Genomic DNA, 22,867 nt, shown 5'->3' on the forward strand with positions numbered 1-22,867 from the left:
TATAGTCTTTAGAAAGAAGATTTCTGTAAGTATTGTAAGTTGAAAATGCCTAGCAATGAAGTAGTGTTTTAGAGTTATCCTAGATGGCAACACTTGCAAAAGGGCACAGGTCTATTTCCTTTTCTTTTTGTCACCAACTCAACTCATTCTTCCTCTGTAGTCTTAAAAAAAAATAATAATGACATATAGCATAGTGCATGAAGAGCACTTTTGGAATAGCTATTGGATCCACGAGTATCTTCCGCTTTTACATCTTGGCTTAGCATGACATCATAAAATACTCTTTTAACAGCTGTTATTTTGAGAAATATTAGTTTTCCAGCCTGCTGTTCATTTTCTGTGCATTTCAATATGTTGCTTATGAAAAAGTTGACCTTAAATATTGAATACTGTCTAAAGGTTTATAATATCACTTGATGCTTTTCCTGGAAGCATAATCTCTAGGGTGTGGCTCTTTCAACTGTAATCTAATAAAGGCTGTTCTCTTTTACTACTAAATTTAGGGGAAAACATTAAGTGCAAAATGAAAGGGAATATGCTCCCTCCACCCAAAAAAAAAAAAATAATCTTCAAACATATTTGCAGAAGAACTGTTAAATGTGTCTGAATATGCCCTTCACTTCCTCTCAAAATATTTTGTGCTGTGCTGGTAGGTGGCAGCAAATGCCTACCCACATGTTGTTTTTTTCTTAACTTATTTTATTTTTTTTGTTGGGGGGGGAGAAGTGCCTTAACTACAAAAACAGCTGTGAATATTACAAAAAGCATCTGGGGCTAACTCGTAGACCCTGAGGATGAGCCATTTTCAGCAGAACACACAGGCATGCATAACTTCATGGATTCAGGTTGCATTTCTCAATGAGTCTTTCTTCCTCCCTAGAAAGGAGAGCTGGGAGAACATTAAGAGTTTCTGTAAACTTCTCACAAGGTACCCATATTGCGTGTAGGATATAGAGCTGGGCAGGTATAACTGTGGGATGTTTTGACTGTTTCTTCACTTGGGGCTAGACAGAGAATGACTCAATTTTCATGAAGAAAATGTATCTGTACCTTCTGAGGTACAGAAGGATGATAATGAACTGGACTTTGTCCTGTCCTGTTTTTAGGACATAACAGCTTTACATTGGTTTTACCCATGCCCAATCCAAAACACATCTGTCAGCTGGTGAAATGAATAATCTTCAGTGAGAAAAGTTTAATTGAATTGTTGTTTCATTAACAGAGTATCGTATTACAAAAACATAGGACAAAGAGAGAAATTACCTAAAAATAACCAATGCTCTAATACTTTCTGGAGCTTTGTCATGCAATGCTTTATAAGAAGCTAATATGTTCAGTTCAGGTTTTTTCCTTGTGTACAATCCAGTTCCTGATTTCAACATCTTTCCATCACTGATCTTAGTCTACTCATGGGTGATTTGTTTTATGAAATACTAGTACATAGTTGTTCAGAACCCAAATGATTTTCCTATAACAATATGTACAAGATGTGCAAAACTGAAAAAAGCCATATTGCAGTACTGTGATAGAAAATGATAAATACTATTAATCAAAAAAGTATTTATTGGGACTTGCTTAACTCATGAATATAACAGGACTGAAATCAGTTCATCTAGTTTTACCAAAACCAGGTAAAGACATAGGGAGAGAACTCTAAATAGTTTATACAGAAACATAATCACTATGTATACAATTTCTATTAAAATTTATTTTCCTTCATATTTGTCACAAGTAATTTTTGAAGAGGAGACAGTCTGAAGCCAGGCTCTTGGTGGTGCATCTGAGTTGACTTTGTTTGTTTTAACTTTTACATTATTTTTCGTTTTTCTACATACAACTTTTTTTTTTCTTTCATTTTTTTCTTTAGACTGCCTCTGCAGTGATAAAAGGCTCTTTAGCTTTACAAATGAGGTAGCAGGATCAAAAATTGTTGTGGATAGGTGTTAAGTTTTTGAGCCTTTTCTATTTTCTTTCTGACCATCTGAATTATAACTTGAAAAACAGCCATCTGTGAAATCTCTTTGAGAAATTTGATTTAATTTGCACACCAGGTTTAAAAATTACTAGGGAAGGAGACACATTTAGCATGTCCAAAGCTTTGTATCTGACAAATTAGGGATTAGAGTTTATAGACCTGATGTATGTCAAAGTGATTTCATGTATAAGTACAAAAAGAGCAAGGTTACTTCTTATAATTGCTATCAGAAATTGCAAGGTGACCTTTATACTCTGAACCAGGTGGAAGGAAAGTAACAATGACAAAGCAAAACCCAGGTTTTTAGAAATGCCTAGGTGGGATAAAATGCAATCTCATAATATAATTTGAAAAAAAAAAAAAAAACAACTCATATCAGATTACTCAAAGTCTTAATGAAATGAAAAAGATGTAAATGAATTAGTTAGTAAGCAAATAAACCTATAATACTAGGGAAAAAAAAAAAGCTTTTCTCAAAAAAAGCATTCCTATTTTGCAAAAACAATCATTTGACTTGCAGAAGATCAGAAAGAAACGTATAAGCATGTTGAGATGAAACATGATTAAATATGGAAAGTCCAGTAAATTAGAATGCACAGTCAAAAAAGTGTAGATTCCATGTAAGATTATTCCTACAAAACCGGGCAAATCTTTAAGTCTTCTAGTAAATTTTTGGTTTTCCTTTGATTTTCATTAAATTATCAGTTTAAATGCTTTTAAAAACAAAATTTGCATTATTTAATTCCCTTTTAATGTGATTTAAAGAAAAAGAACTAAAGATCCCAGTTGTTTCACCAGGACGTTCAGAATATTACATTTAAGTATTATGACACAACAGCTACTTCCTTTGGAATTTGATTACTATTTAACTCAGAAAATTCAGGCGTAAGCTGGCGGAAAAATTTATGACCATGAGAATCTGTATTTATATAGACATAACCTGGAGGAGATGGATAATTTGCTGGGCAGATCTCCTGTTTCTTCGGAGTATATTCTGTACGATACATGGTTTCATCTTGAAAATGGGCTGGATTAGGAAGAATAATGTGTGCAGGCTTGAAACTTTGCGCTGGAATGATCTGATGTGGTATGTAATGAGATTTGAATGTAGTTAAATCATAGAATTTCCCTGTGGGTTTCGGAATTTCCTGTTGTTTCTTAATAATTTCTTGTTGACAGATATCCCAAGCTTTAAAGTCTTCCTTCATAGTAGTATTCCCTTGGAAGGGAGCATTGGTTATTCTTGTATTAGAAATTGGTCGTATGGGGACAGCAGGAGAAATCTCATGTTTTACATAATCAAGATGGCTTGTGGAGTTAAAATCCATGCTGCCTAGGGGAGGAATGTACTCTTTTGTTTTGCGGACCTCAGGCAAGGAGACCAACCATGGCTGAAAACGATCCTGGAATTCAGTGACTCCATTAAAATGAACATTGGATATGACTTTTGCATTTTCAGGCTTGCAGCTTTTAGCAAGTGGCCCAGCTAGACCTTTAAAATCATTCCGATGAGTTGTGAGATCTTCAAAGGGTTGATTGTTTGGCCTGTACTCTTCTTTCGATTTCACAAATTTTGGTGCCAGTTGATGAGCAATATAAGACATGCGATGGCTCGTGGTACTATCAAAAGGCACATCTGAAAGTTTGGCCACACATGGAGGTTTATAACTTTGTCTGGGATTCAGTTCCCTAGGAGCAAAGTCATCTTGAAATGTAGTAGAATTTCCAAACTTCTCTGTAGGTGGATGGTATATATGGTCCACCTTACTAGGTTCCCTTCTTTGAACTTCCCATGACCTATAGTCATCTTTAAGGCAAAAACAAAACTTCAAAAACTTCAACAGAAATAACATATAAGTCTTATTACTTAGGAGCATTCCTTTAAAATTAAACCAACTTCTTGTACTAAACCTCGCAAACCAAAGAAAATGGATGTTAGTGAGAATGGTAATATTATCTGTGTGTTTATGATATGATAAATCTGTCTTCTATTATTGGTGTGATAAAAGCAGACAAGAAAAATGTACAATGCCTTATTTTGACAATTTCCTTGAGAAAAGAGAAAATATTACATGTACCTATTAAGTTATCTCCTGTGTTCATTTGCACCAAGCATTCTAACTTCCTGTTTTAATAGCTGTATCTGGTTTTTGTTATCTCTTGCTATCTTGATTTTCTTCCTTGCATCCCTAGTAGATCATATCATTTATTTTTAAATGCTTTTAACTGTGGGTCCAATGCAGTACATGTAACAAATTGAGTTACACTTTTTATATATAAACTTTTATGCTTTTATGCAGAATATCAAAGTTACTTGCCAGAATGTCTTTAAAGGAGCTTTAGTGCCTTTGTACTGATGCTTGTAATAGGAAAACTTCTGTCAAGACAGATCATTAATAGGATGATATGCAAGCTATACAATACAGGAGAAAGAAGTCGAAAATCAACTTTTGACCTACCCTGTGGAAAAACACTGTGCTATCTGAGCTAAAACTATCTGAAAGATATATTGTCACTTTAATTACAATCAACTTACAGCTGAGATAGCCTAGCAGGTGTATGTTAGTTTCCTTCTACCCCAAGAAACCTAGAGAAGGTTTTTTTCTTTAGAACCCATAAATGTCAGCTCTAAACAACTGGAGTGCTGAACATATTAAAGCATTATTGCCCGCTTTCTATTATGTTTTACTCTCTAGCCCAAACTAAGAAATCCAGTTTCACATTGCTAACATAGATAACTCAGAATAGTACCTTCATCTTTGTTTATTTCTCTGTCTAAAGGCAGCATATATTATTACCTTGATATGTTGGTATGGTATCCAATTTTCCTCCCATAGTGTGTTTTCTCTCTAAAGGTCTTACTAATGTCACTGGTTGTATTTTATGAGCATTATAATCTTTCTGGTATGTGGTTCCCAGTTCTCTCTCTCCAGTCTTTGGTTTATACTCTTCTTGTACACGAAAAGGTCGTCTCATGGTATCATATGGCAAATAATCAGACCTGAATTGGGGAAGAGGGAAACGCTTGTTAAAAATACATTTTTAACAAGTGATGAAGTCACTCTTGTCACTTTTCCATTATATGGAAAAACAACAACTTGCAATGTTTACTCTGAAAAATTAATCAATATGATATGTTAGAGGATAACAAGGAGGAAAGGAAACCATACTACATAAATTTAGGGTCTCTGATGCAGCCTTTATTAAGGTAAGAAAACTTCTTCAACACTCCAAGTCTTGTTCCAAGATTAAAAATATCCTTTGAACTATTTGAAAGGAGAATAGAAAAAGTTGCTATAATTTTACAAAGAAATGATCCAAAAAGCAGAAACAGAGCCAAGATCAAACTACCACAGGTGTTTGACAATATTTGGCAACATTTACTAATTGCATGAGGAGAGCAGAATATACACAGTGAAATAAATGTTCTTTCTGTTTATCTCATGGATCATTTTTATACAGGCACATTACATAAAATGGGTTTATATTATATATATATAGGTGTATAAACAGTACATGTAGTACACAAACAGCTTTGCAGAAGGGCATTTGATGTTTCTCTGCATGTTCCTCTTGCTTTTTTATAAACAGAAATGAAGTTTCACCTGTTGCCCATAGTGCATAAAATAAAATAAAGGAGAAGAAAAGGTTACGGTCATGTCATGTTATTATTATTAAATAATGAATGAGTGCTCTGTTACTAACTTTTTGAAAGATGCTTTTTAACTCTGTAAGCTTGCCATCAGAATTTGTGCACTGATGGGACGGACCTACTGAACCCCTTCACAGTTGGTTTTCTTCAAAATCCTAACCCTTTAGAACAGTCTGAACAAAACACAAAATACCTGTTTCTTTTTCTAAAATGTTTTGTTTTCCCCACTACCTCAAATATCCCACAGCTGTCCCACAGAAAGGTCCCTGCTTTGTCACGCCTTTTCAAGCTAGATGAGACCTAGATTCCTAAAACAGGCAGAACAGTGACAAAAATTTGGGATCTTCTTTACAGGTAAAAGAGGCGGTAGAGAATCCAAATCTTTTTGTGTGTCTGCTTCACTATTTTTTATGATCTTTTGTGATAAATGTATTTCTACACTCAAAATTTTGTTTTTAAATATACTAAAAGATTAAGGAATGCGATGATTGTGTTTTGAAAACAATTGCAATACAATATTCAGTCCCCCCCTTAAATGAGAAAGTATGAGAAACTTTATAAAGTAACTCTAAAACGTTGGTTTAAAATGTTTACTTAAATGTTGTAATTCCTTCCATTTTCCCACGATGCACTTGGTACTCTTGTTTTGGCTTAAGGCTCCGGGCAGGAGAGATGTTGCTATACTTGGGATATTTTTCCACATACTCTGTTGTGAGGCACGGCTGTTGTCCATTATCATAAATCCTTGTGGGTTTATGAGGGCAGCGATGGCGCCTGGGTAAAACACATCAGATGAGGTCATTTTGAATAATTTCATTTAAGGGGAAAAAACATGTCCTATCTACTGAGAATGAATAACAAGTGAGAAGGATTGAACAATGTCAGTAGTTAGTGTTTAAAGTCTTTTCTGAGCAACAAAAACACAAAATATCGTGCTAATGGTACAGGTCCCAGAGCATGGCATACTAACAGTAATTAGCAGTATCAGTACACCCCTTGTACAGAATACAGAAGATGAATGGAGTCAATGTTAGCCATCTAGACAATGCTACCATCAAGATGCTTTCCTCTCTTTTTTTTAATCTCTAATGATATTACTACTCTTACTTGTAGAAATAAGCAACTCTTCTGCTTGTTCCTCTGATAATTGTCTCATTTTTACTGTTTTCCCTCATCTCTTATCCTTTTACTTCTGTGCACCTACTCGCTTCTTTTCACCACAGCTCTTGATTAATCCCTTTTGACTAACGTTTTAATGGTAGGAAATCTCACTTGCATTTCCATCACTCCACTGGCTATTTCTGACTTTCCAGCACCTTTTTTTCCAAGTGCTGATTAAATCCACTATCCCCCAAACTATTTTTTTTTAAAGTGTTGACATCACTTTTTCTTAATAGGTGTTATTTTAATTGCACCTGATTGATAGGTGTAATACGTATTTTAATGACATCATTGTGTTCAAAGATGATAAGTATATAATGACTTGCATTAATTAGTTACTTATGCCTTGTTGTTTTGTGTAAAATATGCATGAAATTAAAATGCATGTGTTAAGATTTTCCAAGCAATAAAGAAAATATAAGATCCACTTTAATTTTTATAATAGTTGCTTGCATCTCTGTAGTAGTTTAAATTGCAAGCATAGTTTTAATTTTTTATTTTGGCTCACATAGGATTCTTATTTAATCCTTTAAGGAGATAAATTATGACAGGTTCAGATACGAGCACAGGGGAATAACAGGAAATAAAGCAGAACTTTAAAAATGAATCTTGGGAAAGTCTGTAAATTAAACAGAAAAATGACAACAGAATTAGAAGAGTAGAAGTGTACAGCTCTTGCTGGGTGCAAATTCAAGTTACAGTAAGCCAGATATGCTAGGAATAGTTCAAAAGTCTGCAGAGAAAATTAGCTAGCACTAAATATGAAGTAGTAATTAAAAATTAATTAAAGCAGGGTAAAATAAAATACTGAAACAGGAAGGACAAGACAAGACACTGAAAGGAGTCATCTAGAACTGGAGATCCCTAGAGCTGGTGTTTGGGCTACCTGACTTTGTCAGCTGAGGAGGGCAATAAATGAGGACGAAAGTAGCCCTACCTAAGAAGGCACGTCCTTTCAAAGCCTGGGGTACTTACTCCTTTCCAATCAAAGTCAAGGGACAGTCAAGTAACAATTGAGAGACCTGTTCAGAACACAGCAGGGAAAGAACAGGAAAGGCAGGAAAACAAGGAGATGAGAGCGCTATTTCTCAGCATGCTGCTTGCCTGCCACTACGTATTCCATGAAATTCAGCTGTTACCATAGCAATAATTTTCTAAGTACAAACACGGCATGCTGTGTCACATAACGTTTAAAAATAAGAGCTAAGCAACGAAACCATTGAATATGTTTTAAAAGCCAGTCGAAATACATGGTATCAAATCATGTTCTTTGCATATTCAAGCATACAGTTTAAACAAGTTTGAAACAAAGAATGCTCATCTACAAAAACTTTGTTTTTGACAATCTTTATTTTGCCACAAGCCGATCCCGAAGACCAATCACCAAACAAAACACCTCCTCTGCCTTGGTATCACAGGACTTTACAGACTGAGCTGTCACTGTTGTCTAAGCAATATTGTCAGAGCATCCCCCCATTGCTGAATGGGCATGCTACAACAGAAACAGATAGCAGAAAAACCTTTGCAGAGTGAGCCTGTAGCTCAGCATAAAGATGAAGTCTGGTAAAGCAATCTGATGCACATCTCCAAGGAAAGAAGTCTTTGTAACTGCTTTAGAATTCATTGATGAATCGAGTGTCCTTGATCCAAGTAATTTCTGGCATATGAAATAATTCGGAACAGCCTCTAACTATGCACAAAATTACTTAGGATCAGATGTGACTGTTCAGAGGGGTCCTACATCCTCCTTCCTGTGTTGTGAAAGGACTGTTGGTAGGACAACATCCCAAAGTAGATTTTAGGCTTAGAGACTCTGTAAAATTGCCTTAATATAAATGCAAGTTAAATTTGAAGGAGAGATTTGGTTGTGTTGTTTTTGTTGTTGTTGTTGTTTGCTTCTTTTAGTTAACCAAAAAATCCACTTTTGGATGTTGTCTGACTTAAACCAAGTTTTCATTTAGATAGCAACTACCTAAAACTGATCGCATAGGGGCATTGCAGGTCCCTAGAGACTCTGTGCTAAGAATCATCAATCAGAGAAGACAAATTACAGCTCTGATAAATGAAATATGTTGCTTACAATATGCCCAGAACTCCTTGAGAAACTGGATATTTTAAATGCCTTACTTGCAGTTATCTTAACTTCAGCCCCAGAGTTACTGATATTCAAATGGCTGTGGTGCTAACATGCTTTCCCCCATGACTGACAGATGCCTGCTTTGATGGATTATTATTCTTTCCCTTCTTTGAGGGAGACTAATTACTTGTGACTTTCATAATGTCTGAACAGAATCTCAGCAAGATAAAATTGACAGCCTACTGGGTCACTGGTGCCAAATGCTATTGCTCTGATTATTTTAACAGAATGATGGTGAATTTCACTTACATAGGATCTGGCACACGCTGTTGTTTTTTCATACAGTGCCAGCAAGAGCCTTGAAATTTTCCCACAGAGCATTTTCTTCCAAGAGAATTAGACTAATAATGAGAGGAGTTTTAATACTTATCATGAACAAGTTATTACAGATAGAAAAATCTTTTTTTTCTTTTTTTTTTTTTTTTTTTACTGCTGATGTACATGCTATGGTACATGTGGCTGAAAAGATCCATCTGAATGTTGTATTTTTTGAGGGTTGTCAGCTTTCCTAATGTTGACAGGAGACCTGGTAGATTTTAGTGGGTTTACGTGTACTTGTGTTGTCAGACTGAAGGTTTAATATGTCCCCTATTTTAGAAAATTATTCCGTTTAATTTAAATTTATTTAGGAATCTAGTTTTTTAAGAAAATTACAACAAAAATGCAATAAATGAGGAAGGGTTGGCAAATAGAGAAAATAAAGCAGTAATTTATTTTTATATTGCAAAACTACATTTCTGGGCTCTTGCACATCACAATGGTTATGGTAGACAAATATTCCTGAGTACAGAGACTTCATCCACCTAGGGGCTTTATTCTTCCTTGAGAGCCCAGATTTGAACATCCTCCCTCTCATGTATAAATTTCTCAGTGTTTTTTGTTGAAATTTTTTGAGTTCCTTCTGAACTGCAAGTGTAACCTGTTTTAATATTTAGAATGAAACAGTAGTTATATCACCATTAAATTTCCTGCAAATAATTAAATGATAACTTCTATAAAGCATTAATGTTTTTGTTCCCTTTGAAATCCTTTCTTATATGCACTGCAATATCCAGGTAACGGTGCCAAGCGACCAGAGTTCCCCTGAACACAGAACCTCCACAGCTATGCCCCAGCAAACACAATGCGCTGGCTGAACCAGGAACAACTGAGGTTTGTTTCACTGACTACAAAGACGTCAATGATGTTTATTTTATACCACATGTTTTGTGCGAGTTTTATTCAATTAGTCGAATTTGTATTATTTCAGTGGTTCTTTGACTTGAGAATTTTCAGCTGAGCAGAAGCTCACTCTCTGCTGTCTGATAGCCTTACCTCAGCATCTTTGTACTAGAGCCTGAGCCAGAGCTGATACCTCACCATGAAAACAACGTGCTCTAATTCCTCATTAAGCTACAACTTTTGAAACAAATTTATGGGGCAAACTCCACCCGTCTGAAGCTTTACACACAGTCACTGTCGTACCTCTGTCCATGGGTTGGATGTGGCTGGGGAGCAGACAGACAGACAGACCTCCTGCACCAAAATGTATGGTGAGGGAGGTACCTGCTTGGTCCAGAGACAACGGCTTTTGGATCTGTTACTCGCCCACTTTCCTGACACGAATATTGTGAGATGCGAGGATTGTTGAAGCAGAAAAAATTCCTCAGGTCTTCAGGAGCTATTCAGGTCTCATGCGTGCCCTCAGCAGGGACACGCGTCATCTCGGGATGAATTCTCTGGCATATCGGGGGTTTTGTTTATTTAATGTAAAAGGCTGAATCCTTGAATGTGGTGATGAGGTGCCAATTCCAGGACGATTACGCTTCTGGTTTTTGAAGCGGACACAGGGAAGAACGTGAAATCACGAGGAGTGCTGACCCCGAGCCCCCAGACCCCACAGCCGAGTCCCGCCGGGTGCCCACCAGCCGTGCCCCTGGGGGACCCCGACCCGTGAGGTGCCACCCGCAGCACGCCCCCGAAACCCGCCGGCTCCCCTTGCTGCCGCCCGTGGGTCCCGGCACCAGCCCCCATTCCCGCTTCCCTCAGCCCTCCCCGGGAGCCGCGGCGCTCACCCGCAGGTGCAGATGGCGCAGAGGCAGCGCGGCGGCGCCATCTTCCCCGCGGCCGCCGCGGTCACCGTGGGGACGCTCCATGGCAACGGCGTCGCACCGGGAGGGCCCCGGCCGGCCTCCGTCTAACGTCAGGCAACGGGGGGAGGAGCGGGAGCGGGAGCGGAACCGGAGCAGAACCGGAGCAAAACCGGAGCGGGCTTCCGGGTGCGGGCGGCAGGGAGCTGAGGTGAGGTGGGGGGGGGGGCGCGCGTTTCCTCAGGGGGAAGGGGGTCTGGGGTGGGGGGGAGGTGGCGTGAGGTTGTCGTCTGTGCCCCGTGAGTGGCCGTGGTCGCAGGTCGGGTAATTAGAAAAATGTCGCTTCGTGTGTCGCGTGTCACTTGACTGCGCCTCTGCCTTCACAGGGGTACCAGCCATGGTCCTGGCCGGCGCAGGGAGGATGGCGGAGCTCCAGAGGAAGACGGCGGGGATCAGGAATATCTGCATCTTGGCGCACGTGGATCACGGTGGGACGGGGGGTGGGGGTGGTTTGGGAGGTGGTGAGGTGTTTGGGGCGCTGTGGTTGTAAGCAGTACGTCTTCGTGGGTTCGGCTTTAAACCGGCGTGATCCTGACGCTGAGAAACGTATTTTGTCTGTTGCGCGTTAATTTCACCCTCCTGCAGCTTGTCCTTTAAGCACTGGAGTATTTAACAACTTGAAACAGCTGAAGGTTTTCCATTTTGATGTTGCCAAGTGACGGCATAAATTAAATATGTGCATGCATTTGGTGGTCTATTTCTACGTCTATTTAGTGGAAGTGTGTTACAGAGGTGAAAATAATAAATTTTTGCTTTATGACACCAATCTCTTATCTAATTGCACGGTACGTCATGGGTCTGAAGTACGGTTTGCTATTTCATGTACTTCTCTGATCATAGCAGGTAAAGGCACACCCACTCTGAAAAATAATTTTGTTGGCACCTAACACGTGAAGTTGAGTCACCTGATTTTTTTTTTTTTTTGTTATTTTGTATTTTCTTGGCTGTTATCAATATTGGTGGAACACGAGATGTTGATGAGCGGTTCTGTCTTAGAACACAAGATGTTGTCAGCATTTGTGGTATTGTCACATCTTTTTCAATTGTCTGTGTTTATTTAAATTAAGTAATCTATTTTTTGTTTTTAGGTAAAACTACTCTAGCTGATTGTCTGATCTCTAGCAATGGAATAATCTCTAGCCGCTTAGCAGGAAAGGTAAAGTTACGCTCTCATTCTTAACAAAATTCTGGTGTGTGTGTGCTGGGATTGTAAATAATCTACTCCTAGTCTTGCTAAACCTTATTTCCTCGCAGTTACACTCTTTGACAGTTGATGAGTAACTTTTAAAACAATTCCACAGATTTATCTCCTGTTCTCTTGTTTTTGTTCTCAGCTTAGATACCTAGACAGTAGAGAAGATGAACAGATCCGAGGAATAACAATGAAATCTAGTGCAATTTCATTGCACTTTAAGAAAGGTAAATTGTTGATGCTGGCAAGTATAAACTTTAATATACTTTTTTGGTTTTTTTTTTCCCTGCCTCTTCATTGTTGCTGCTGAGATCTTTTTCTCTGCAACTTCTGTATCTCTCAGTGTTAGGCCATTGTTCTGCAAAGACTTAGGCATGTATTTGACTGTTAGCCAAGATGATAAAGCTCTAGCGCAGTGTTAGGAAAATGGTTTTAAGCATTTGCAATAAGGAAGAAAAGAGCTGCCAGCTGGATACTTACATGTACTCAGTATAGTATTCTGTGGCTTCTGATTACTATATTTCACAGTTTCATGAGCTTCAAAATTTAAAATCTGCTGTTAATGTTTTCATAGAGGGCGTAATTTCAGTTTTGTGTGTTTTTGTGCTTAAACCACAATAACTAGCTAACTTTGCAGTGTAGAACTTAAGTCAAATTCTCATATTTCTAAGTGGAGGCAATTAGAAGAGTTGTCTTCTTTTTTTTTCTACTTTACATCTGAATCTTAATGTTTGATCTTAAGACTTAAAATACTGTCAGTTAAAGTCAAGAACTTCCTTCAAAAACCAACAATTTTTTAATGATTGTGCGCAATCTATTGTGTACAAGATTTTCACTATACTCCTATTATCAAGATGCAAGTTATACTCTGCTGTGAATTGTTCAGAGGGTTTTATATAGCGTAGCTATACTGACTCTATGTTCCTCACCAGTTTTACTCTCAGCTAGGTGAATCATAAACGTGATGAATACATTACTCACAGGCTTATGCAAGAAAAAAAATTGCATGAAGCTTAAAAGCCACCATAAGTCATCTTACTATCGTCATTTCAGCTACATACGTTTATAAAGCATAGTTGAGATCAGTGATCTTCCAGCTAAGCATTGCAAGCTAGGTCTGTTTTATCATCGTCTCTGAAGTGACCTTACTTTACTAGTTAGAACCTTTTATGTCTGTTGTTTTTCTGTTTTACTGAAATCTAGATTCTAATATAAATTCTTAAACAAGAAACTTAATTTCTTTTTATTTTGGTTGTGGCTGATGGTAAATACAATTAATTCGTAAAATATTGACTGGGGTCTCTTCAATAAGCAGAAGTTTAGAGGGACAGGAGTTTGGAAAACATTTGAAAAAAACTTATTAATAGCTTATAGATGTTTTTATACTGTGGAGTCATAAGTGTGTTTTATTAACAAAATCTCAAATTCTGAAATAAAACGTTTTACTAAGAGTATAGGATTTACTTTAATGACAGTCTATTCTGATTTATCCTTAAAGTGCAGACTGTGGGGAAGTTCTCTGTGCTTTTGCTATTGATCTATTTGCAATGCTGCTACAAGCTAGTTCTGTTTGTTTTGAAGGTAGTTGGACACTGAAAGGTGAAGACTGGCATTAAAGAACGGTGAAATTGAAACTGCTTAGGCATAAGCCACTAGATATTATGCTGCTGCAATCTTCCTGGTCTATTTGTACTTTTTCTTATGCATAATAGTTACTGCAGTTTTCGCCCCTAGAAATTAATACTAGTTTAGCACAGTATTAACAACGTGGCCCAAATAAATAACTGTTCTGAAATATTTATTGTTTGATCCTAGGTGATCAGGAGTATCTGATTAATTTAATAGATTCCCCAGGGCACGTGGATTTTTCTTCAGAAGTATCTACTGCTGTCCGACTCTGTGATGGTTGTATCATAGTGGTGGATGCTGTTGAAGGAGTCTGTCCACAGGTGAAATAAAGTATATTAAATTGAGAAAAAGGGTAGTGAAGAGCGAGTAAGCAAACCAGAATTGCATATATGTCTTAAGTATATAACGTAGAAATAAAAGATATGCTGCTTTAAGAAGCTTGGAACAACTTCTAATAAATTATAGGGCACTTGAGGTCTGAAAGAGGGTAGTTAGTTTCCTGGTTTTGCTAGTTAATTTCATGGTACAGCTGGTGAGTGGGTGTTAGGATTGAAACAGTGAGTATATAATTTTTCTAGTAATAGATTATTTGTGTGAAGAAGAAATAAGTGTATTAAGGTAAATTATTTAGTAACTTTATGTGTGCTTATAGGGCAATGAAAATGGGAAAAATAATGCAAAATAACATTGAGTTTGTTTTATTCGTGACTTGATTTTCTAAGGAGCGTGAGCTTTTTTGCTATTAAAATACTTTATGCAGAATACTAATATTTAACACTATGTACCATCAAAGTCAAATGATAAGTTGACATTCAAATCAGAACCTTATTATACGTTTAATTAAATTTTAGATTTAATTGTTATTCATTTCAACATTATATGTCTTGTGGTATCAAGCTTTCTGTAATGGATTTTTTTTAAACTCTTATTTTCTTATTAGACTCAAGCAGTTCTACGGCAAGCTTGGCTAGAAAATATTCGTCCGGTATTGGTGATAAATAAAATTGATCGCTTGATTGTAGAGCTCAAGCTCACCCCTCAAGAAGCATACTCGCACCTTAAGAATATCTTAGAGCAGGTATTTATACCATAGCATCATGTTCACAAAACAGATTTAGCCGTGGGTTCCCCATGCCTTGTCTCCATTCTTGAATTTAAAGAGACTAATTTTCAGTGGCTTACAGCTGGAATAAACTTGGCACAGCAGAACCAATTTTTCTTACAAGAACTACAATATCTAGTCTAATATATTTTATTTCTAGTTGGTTCTGAATGCACTTGATAGAGAAAAGAGAATCAAATACCGCTTGACAGAGAGTCTGTCTTTTTTAAGAGATAGTGTGCTGTATGTTTTGCTTTGTTGCATTGCTTGAACTGGGGATAGACAAGGAATGTCTTTAGATTATTCTTGATAATAATGGATTTATGCAGGGATTAAGTTAATTTGGAGGCAACTAAATCGCCTTCAAACTTTTTCAAGAGTTTTTAAACAGTTATCTATGTGGTTTTCCTTTGCTCTCTTTGTTGTTTACTCGATGGCAGTAATATTTATATTTCATCATTCCCTGTTCTGAGAAACAAAGTGTTCTCCGTATGATACTCTATATCTGATTTGATCTTGACATGGCTGACTGATCTGTGTAACACACAGTGCCTAAGCTGAAATGCTGGTCTAATCAGACTCCCCTTGTCTTCAAATGGACAGGATTAGATACACAAAGTCCATGTTTTAAATTGTCAAATGAATCACAAGTGCACTAGTTGTTAAAAGAACAAAAAAGTGTTTATATTTTGGAGGGTGGAGGTATTGCATTTTAATTGCAATTGTTATGAAAGAGTGACCAAATCTTTGTATGTTTTTATATACCCTTCCATAGATCAATGCAGTCACTGGAACACTCTTTACCTCTAAAGTCTTAGAAGAAAGAGCTGAGAAAGAAACAGAAAGTGAAAATATTTCAGACGCAGCACTTGGAGATCAAATTTATGACTGGAGTGCTGGACTGGAAGATACTGATGATTCCCATCTCTATTTTTCGCCAGACCATGGAAATGTGGTGTTTGCCAGTGCAATTGATGGATGGGGTTTTGGGTAAGTATGGTACCTAGTTAATGCCCTTTTTGATTTTTTAAATTGATTTCTGCAAGTAATCTCAAATTTAAAGAATTTTGAGCTCCTTTGTATTTCTAAAGATTTTTGTCAACGTTTTTTCTGTGATAAGCAACTTTTAATCTGTCTATTCTAATATACATTAATGTTGGACAGTTGAAAAAACTGCCAGCTCTGGCCTGTGGTTTGGAGACCTGTGTTATTCTTACACACCAGCTGCTTAGCCCACTGTAGCATTCAGCCTAGCCTGGTAAACTTTGTGTGTTGTTAATTACTTATGTTCAATATGCTTTACCAGACTTGGCTTAAAACTGCAGCAGTGTAAGAGCTGTTTCGAGAGTCAGCTGGAACTTCCAGCCACAGGGCTGGTGATGTTTGTAACAAGCCTAGAACAGGCAGCTGGCATCAGGGCAGCTGTTTCAGCTGTTCAATTCTGCCCAATATAGTTTTGGGTCACAGCATTACTGTGGTCTGTTTTTTTTTTTTTTTCTGAATCAGATTTTGTCTTGCATTTGAAATTGTGTTTGTTTTTAAGTGCTTATGCTTATCAGTCTTAATCTAGCTTTTTTCCCCATTATTTTCCTCATTCAGGTGCATTTTTTATCCTCTTTTACCTAATATCTTTGTTTCAGCAGTTACCACTGCAGAGATATTTAAGTAAAATTAAGAAACAGGGAGCAGAACAATTTCAGAAAATTACCAGTACTACTGTATCTGAGTTTGTGATCAGTTCTGGTTTTCAGTCCTGTTCTTGGTGATTAGTTTTGAAGGGCAGTATGCTGTAGTAAAGATTACATGTGTTCTGATTGCTGGCCGCAAGGTGGAGTCCTTGTCTTCATCATGACTATATAATTAAAAAGATATACTCAGTAATACAGTATGTCTTTAATGTTGCAAAACAAAAAAGGATTAAAACTTGCATTTAAAGTTCACTGAAGAGTTTGAAATTAACTCAGACACTTCTTATCACTGCAGGAAAAAGGAAAAATAAAATAAGTAACTAATTTAATTATCTGCTATGAATAATAATGTTTTTTTTAAAAAAACAGCGTATAAGTTGTGTAAAGGAAATTGAAAGAAAACCTTGAGATTCTTGGAATATTCTTCAGTCTGAAATAGACTTAGTTGTAGAAGATGAGTGAAGGCAGACATTTTCATCTCTGAAGGCTAGAAGAGTTTTATCAGATATGTTTGGTGGTCCACACACTTTATGGGAGCAGAGAGCTTTGCATATGGTGCCCGCAGCCATAACTGGGCAGTACTACACAGCACTGCACGTCCTGAACTGTTGTGCAGTATGTTGATACTGAAAATACCACGTAGTAGCTGCTTTCTGCTTCCCTACATCTGGAATGACTGTATGACACAACATCTTCCTCCTTGTATGACACAACGTCTTCCTCCTTCCCTGCACACCCCGTTCAGCTGTGCAATACAGCCCTTTCCCTTCTGTCAAAATCCCTGACATTTCTCCTTCAGTTTAAGAGGTGTCTCTAGCTGGAAAGAGAGCACACTAAACATACGGCAGGGAGCAGTGTAATTGTTAGTGCATTCAGAAGGTGTAGAAATGTGTACACCTTTTAAGGAAAGAAGTTATCAGATTGGCTAAAGAAGTATGTGGCTAAATAAATCTCATAGGTATTTTTAAGGTGTGTAGAAATATGAGACCTCTGGATTTCAAATAAGAGGTTATCAAATATTATTATGCAAATAGAATTGTTCCAATTGTGAACAGTCGTGTATATTTTTGTTTCTGCATGCATGGGATGAAGATATATAGATTTTTTTTGTTACTGCTTGTTGAATATGTTCAGTGGGGAGACTGCAGAAGCTTCAAAAGTCCTTCTTTAGGTCCTAAGCAGCCTACCCATATTAATTCATGGGCTCCAATGGAAAACTTTTAATATTACCGTTTCTGTATTATTTTATGGGCTAGACTTGATATTAAAGCAATGCTCTAAACCACAAATGCCTGAAGTAGTTAACTTAAAAAGGAATTGCTATCATCTGAGGGCTGAAGCGTGGCTAGAAAGAATACTTAATTTTTAATTTTTTCATTTTTACCATTCTAGTCACAGGTAAAATGCATTAGGTAACCTCTTTCATAGAGTAAGTTTGAGAGTCATGACTTCAAATACTTGAAACTTTTGTTTTGTTTTGTTTTGTTTACTTTTACTGGGGGAGAGTAGTACACGGATATTTATTTCATTTAAACAAATTCAGTCTTCAAGCTGACTTGAAACAAAACAAAAATGTATAACTGACATTTTTAAGCTGTTGTCACTGAATGTTTTTGCAGGCACAAATGTTAAAAAATAGGAACTAAAGAGAAGGTAATTGGAAAAGTGGGAGCAAAACGAAGACTTGAGATATGTATGATTTTTGTGTAAGCTGTCACTTGTTTAGGCCGATAAACACCTGTAAACAACATTACACTTTTATCAAGTTGCCTTTTGTTTTCTTGCAGCATTGAGCATTTTGCAAAATTGTACAGCCAGAAGATTGGAATCAAGCCTGCAGTGCTTCTAAAGACTTTATGGGGAGATTATTACTTAAATACAAAAGCAAAGAAGATAATGAAAGGTGATCAGGTAGGGCAGTTGTCAGGAATATTACTTGTGGTTTATTTAGTTTTACTTTTTTTTGTCCAACTCATCATTTTGTGGTTTGAGAACTGATCGAAGTACCTGTCTAGTCAACATTTGTGGAAGCATAACGTTACTATGGCAGCCTTAGAAATGAGGCCATTCAAAAAACAACCATTCAAAGGGTACAGGAAAGAATTCTCATCCAATTTATAGTGCTCACCATTGTTCTTAAATCTCTCTGCTCACAAAATAAGAGGCATTCCAGCTTCAAGGATTCAGGATAGAGTGAAACATATGAGATGAATGGAAGACTAGCAGTGTAGGAACCTGAGGAGTGAGTTGGCCTCTGTCATCTGATTTGAAGAGTGCTTCAAGAGCTAAGGATTTAGGATTTTGGAGTTTAGCTGAGGATTTAGGATTTAGAAAATAATTTGCCTTAGTGAGGCCCCAAATTGTAATTGAATGCTGTACTGAGGTATTGGCCTGAAGACTGCTCCTCTCTTGCATAAAGTGTTTCTACCACTCAAAGTTAGAGGGCAGGACTTCCTCTCTTTTCATGTAACGATTTATTATTGTTTTGTTTTTTTTAAGAGGTGGGGGTTAAGTGGTGATAACTGGGATCAAGATAGACATGTTCCATATTTTCAGGCTCTTTTTCTGAAATTGAAACCCTTGTTCTGCACTTTAAAATTCCATGCTTATTTTGTGGCTTATAACATCATTTTTATTAAACTTTTGAAGTAGGAATTGTGTAGAAACAGGCAACTGGCTTGATTTTGAATGAAGGTTTTACATGCTTCTTATGAAAACGATTGGTTATGAGTGCAGTCTTAAGCTTGTTGTAAAAGCAAGGAATTGCTGAAAATTAACTAGTTTTTTTGTTCTGCCAGTCAAAAGGAAAGAAACCTTTGTTTGTGCAGTTGGTGCTGGACAACATATGGAGTCTATATGAAGCTGTTATGAAGAGGTGAGAAGATCCTATGAAATCATGGAATCATTTTCTATGTGCCGTGTTGATTTTTGAAATACTCAAACAAGAAATGTTATAGATTCTTGTTATGCATTGCTAATGTGGTTTGTATTTTCCCGTACAGAGACAAAGAAAAGATTGAAAAGATAATCACCTCTTTGGGATTGAAAATTGGTGCACGGGAGTCACGGCATACAGACCCCAAAGTTCACCTTAATGCCATTTGTAGCCAGTGGCTACCAATATCTGATGCAGTCCTTTGTATCCTTAAGAAAGATACAACTTTTTGTTCTATTGGCAGTTTGTAGACTTGGAAGAGTGCTCACATATTTCCGTTCGTGGTGTGTTATGATTTTCTTCTATTCATGTTTATGCCTACACTAGCTGGACTGATTTTCTCAGTCATAGTATTAAGTTACATATCTACAGTTAGTATTCTATTTCAACCAACTTCATGCTTAAACATCCACCTTTTTGTTAGGAAAGTAATCTATGAAACTGGAAGTATTTTAGCAATACTACTTCTATTACATAGTTTTATGTACAAATGTTAGTGACAGCTGGATTTTAGCTGTCGTTGATGGCAGTTCATGCATGATACTGTTGATTTAGGGAAACAGATATTAGAGACGTTTCCTTTTATTTCTATTCAGTAAGGAAATATAAACAGATTCTTTATGTCCTTAGCAATGCGCTTTAGCCATGGTGTGTAATAAACTTCCCAGTCCTCTTGACATCACTGCAGAAAGAGTGGAAAAATTGATGTGTGTTGGAGCTAGAACTTTTGATTCTTTACCACCAGAAACTCAGGAACTGAAAAGTGGTAAGTGTTCGTCCATTAACATTAAAGTTATTTCAATCTTGGTTGTTTTGTTTGTCTTTGGATCATAAGATGCGTAGTAACCTCTACTTAGATTCATTATTATTTTACCTGTAGTAACATTGATGTTTATCAGTGACATATCATAGTTGTATGTCTTACTTTTATTCTTTGTATTTTTCTTTAATCCCACATGTTTATGGATTTTAGACAAATGAAGCTGCAAATGATGTAAAGTCTAAGATTTGGACTTGGGATTCGAGGAGGTTATAAGGTTAATACTTGTATTTAGTTCTAAGCAGCAGAATTCATTGTGGAATTCATTTCAGCCTAGAGAAGAGGAGATTGAGGGCAGGCCTCATGGCAGCCTGCAGCTTCCTCACGAGGGGACCTGAGGGGTAGGCGCTGAGCTCTGCTCTCTGGTGACAGCAACAGGACCCAAGGGAACAGCATGAAGTTGCAACAGGGGCAGTTCAGACTTGATGTTAGGAAAAGGTTCTTCACCAAGAGGGTCAGGCAGTGGAATGAGCTCCTCAGGGAAGAGCTCATGGCAACAAGTCTGCTGGAATTCAAGAACCATTTGGACAGTGCTCTCAGACATAGGGTTTTATTTTTGGGTGGTCCTCTATGGAGCCAGGAGTTGGACTCGATGATCCCTGTGGGTCTCTTGCAACTCAGGATATTCTATGACTCTAAGATTCTAATTGAGCAATAATAGAATGCTTTACTGTCTTCTGTGCTAAAAACATTTATTATTAGCCAATAGGAACTTGAACTTAGGTTTCATATTTACAAGTACATCGGTTAACTAGGTACCAGGTTCTAGTAATCTAAAACAAAAACATTATTTTTTGGATTTATTGCGAATTAGCTTATGTACTGAAAATTGCTATTAGAAGTAGTAAGATGTAGTCTAACTGTCACTTCAAACATTGTCATTAAGTATTTCATCTACATTTTCATAGCTCAAGATATAAATTGATTTCTTAGTAATTTTATAACATACAAGAATGAGAAAAGATTAGCAAATAAAGGTAAGAGCCAAAAGACTTCCAAAGCAACAAATGTATTTCATTATCTGGAATGTAAAATGAAGGTACAAACTCCTGTTTTAAGGATTTTAAGTTTTGCCATTGACTTCGCTGAGATCAGGATTTCATGCCCAGTTCTTCCTCAAGAAGGGCTTCGCAGTATATTCAGGTGTTACACTGAACATTGGGATGTCTGTAAGCCCAAGTAGGCAAATCTGCATAGTAAGTTTGTTAATCACCAAGTCCCATGCTACAAAATTTTGAGACTGGGAAGACCTATGTAAAATAGCTTTTCTACAAGCAGTAATAGAACTATTTATAGGCAGTAGTGAAAATAAACTAATTGTACTGAATGCAGAAAAGTTCATAACATGTTAATATTCTTTTTTTCTATTTGTGTATTATTTGTAAATAAAAACTGTGTTCATACGTGTTGGTCATAAAAATTCTGATGCCTTGAAAAGAAGAACTACTGACTTTGTTTTCCTCAAAGACAGATGAGAGCTGTTGAAGCTGAACTAAGTATTCAGCAAAATTGAAAATCAAAGTTGAAACTAATGATGCTGATACATTATTAGTCAAGTGGTGAACAAAGCTTGTAATTTTCCAGATATATGTGGTAATCTCCTCTATAGGGTTGGAACTTCTGTATAAAATGATATTTTTCCCTCAGATTCGGTAGTCTGAAAAAGAACGTTCCTGTATGGTCTTTTCAAATAGGTATGTAGGGGGAAAAATAGGCCTCATGTGTATTAATTTGTTTTTCTGAAAATTGTATTTCTAACTGAATGTGCTTTATAGCAGAATGCATTTTGTTTTAAGGTAATGAATGTTCTTGGGTACTTCAAGAATGAGTTTAATAAAAATTAGGAGAAGATAGCACGCTTAAGCTAGTAACAGTTGAAAGGATTTCTGAACTTTGGATGTGTAATAAAAGGTGTTTATAGAACAGTGTTTAAAAGAGAGCTTTAAGAAATCTGAAATGATGAGATGTCAAATGCCAGCTTGAGATGTGATTGTCAAATTGACAGGCTGATAGGAATTGTTTCTTGGGGTGAGGAAACAGATGCTTTCGTCCTTCACCAAAGTCAAACAAAGGTTGTATCCTTCAAACAGTATAGAATATTCTATAAAGTCAATTAGAAGAAATTTGTCTCCATAAATTTAGATTTTACTGTGCTTGGTTATGAAAATAAGGAGTACATCACATTTTAGTGATGAGTACCTTGTTAATTCTAAGTTGCAGTCTTTGCATAAGCACTTTACAATATATTCTTTTCATAGATAATATAAAAGGCAGAAGAGAAGAGGGCAGTTTCTATAAAAGTTCTAAATGGCTTTGTGTTTGTTTGGGATTTGATGATGAGCTCCAGGTGTGATGAAAAAAATTGTTGATGGGAATTTCCTAAATACTGAATGAGTTTTATGTGGATCGTACAGCATTTGAGAAAGATCCATTCTTGTAGCTAAGTT

At 36.7% G+C, this 22,867-nt stretch overlaps 2 protein-coding genes across 6 annotated transcripts in view; one reads left to right on the forward strand and one right to left on the reverse strand.

Annotated features, from left to right (window-relative positions):
* Nucleotides 1–1,180: 1,180 nt before the first annotated feature.
* On the reverse strand, nucleotides 1,181–11,176 carry SAXO2 (stabilizer of axonemal microtubules 2). Of its 5 annotated transcripts, none has more exons than XM_027466451.3 (4): nucleotides 10,980–11,176; nucleotides 6,333–6,401; nucleotides 4,774–4,976; nucleotides 1,181–3,782 (listed from the first exon to the last, which is right to left on the reverse strand). In XM_027466451.3, the coding sequence occupies exons 1-4, from the start codon at nucleotides 11,018–11,020 to the stop codon at nucleotides 2,800–2,802; spliced, it is 1,296 nt and encodes a 431-aa protein (XP_027322252.2). In that variant the 5' UTR covers nucleotides 11,021–11,176; the 3' UTR covers nucleotides 1,181–2,799. The 5 variants fall into 5 exon arrangements, with proteins under 5 accessions (XP_027322252.2, XP_027322251.2, XP_071899554.1 ...); XM_027466450.3 differs by having other exon boundaries at nucleotides 6,222–6,401; nucleotides 10,980–11,173; XM_072043453.1 differs by lacking the exon at nucleotides 10,980–11,176 and adding an exon at nucleotides 10,390–10,576 and having other exon boundaries at nucleotides 6,222–6,401.
* The window catches only part of EFL1 (elongation factor like GTPase 1), a 70,124-nt gene continuing 58,322 nt past the window's right edge, over nucleotides 11,066–22,867 (forward strand). Inside the window, exons 1-11 of the mRNA XM_027466446.3 lie at nucleotides 11,066–11,205; nucleotides 11,381–11,482; nucleotides 12,143–12,210; nucleotides 12,389–12,473; nucleotides 14,062–14,195; nucleotides 14,816–14,953; nucleotides 15,753–15,967; nucleotides 18,453–18,576; nucleotides 19,464–19,540; nucleotides 19,668–19,804; nucleotides 20,244–20,366. Of these exons, the coding sequence (XP_027322247.2) occupies nucleotides 11,392–11,482; nucleotides 12,143–12,210; nucleotides 12,389–12,473; nucleotides 14,062–14,195; nucleotides 14,816–14,953; nucleotides 15,753–15,967; nucleotides 18,453–18,576; nucleotides 19,464–19,540; nucleotides 19,668–19,804; nucleotides 20,244–20,366 (1,192 nt within the window). The 5' untranslated portion in view covers nucleotides 11,066–11,205; nucleotides 11,381–11,391. The remainder of the gene's footprint in view (nucleotides 11,206–11,380; nucleotides 11,483–12,142; nucleotides 12,211–12,388; nucleotides 12,474–14,061; nucleotides 14,196–14,815; nucleotides 14,954–15,752; nucleotides 15,968–18,452; nucleotides 18,577–19,463; nucleotides 19,541–19,667; nucleotides 19,805–20,243; nucleotides 20,367–22,867) is intronic.

This window comes from Anas platyrhynchos, chromosome 11 (genome assembly GCF_047663525.1).
Source record: "Anas platyrhynchos isolate ZD024472 breed Pekin duck chromosome 11, IASCAAS_PekinDuck_T2T, whole genome shotgun sequence".
NCBI classification, from domain to species: Eukaryota; Metazoa; Chordata; class Aves; order Anseriformes; family Anatidae; genus Anas; species Anas platyrhynchos.

Excerpts from the sequence above, each read along its gene's own strand:
- SAXO2 (XM_027466450.3), bottom strand. The coding sequence starts at position 11,020 with ATGGCGCCGCCGCGCTGCCTCTGCGCCATCTGCACCTGCGG. Across the intron at positions 6,402-10,979 it reads TGCGCCATCTGCACCTGCGG|GCGCCATCGCTGCCCTCATA; the intron begins GTGAGCGCCGCG and ends TGTTTTACCCAG. Across the intron at positions 4,977-6,221 it reads GAAGGAATTACAACATTTAA|GTCTGATTATTTGCCATATG; the intron begins GTAAACATTTTA and ends TCCCCAATTCAG.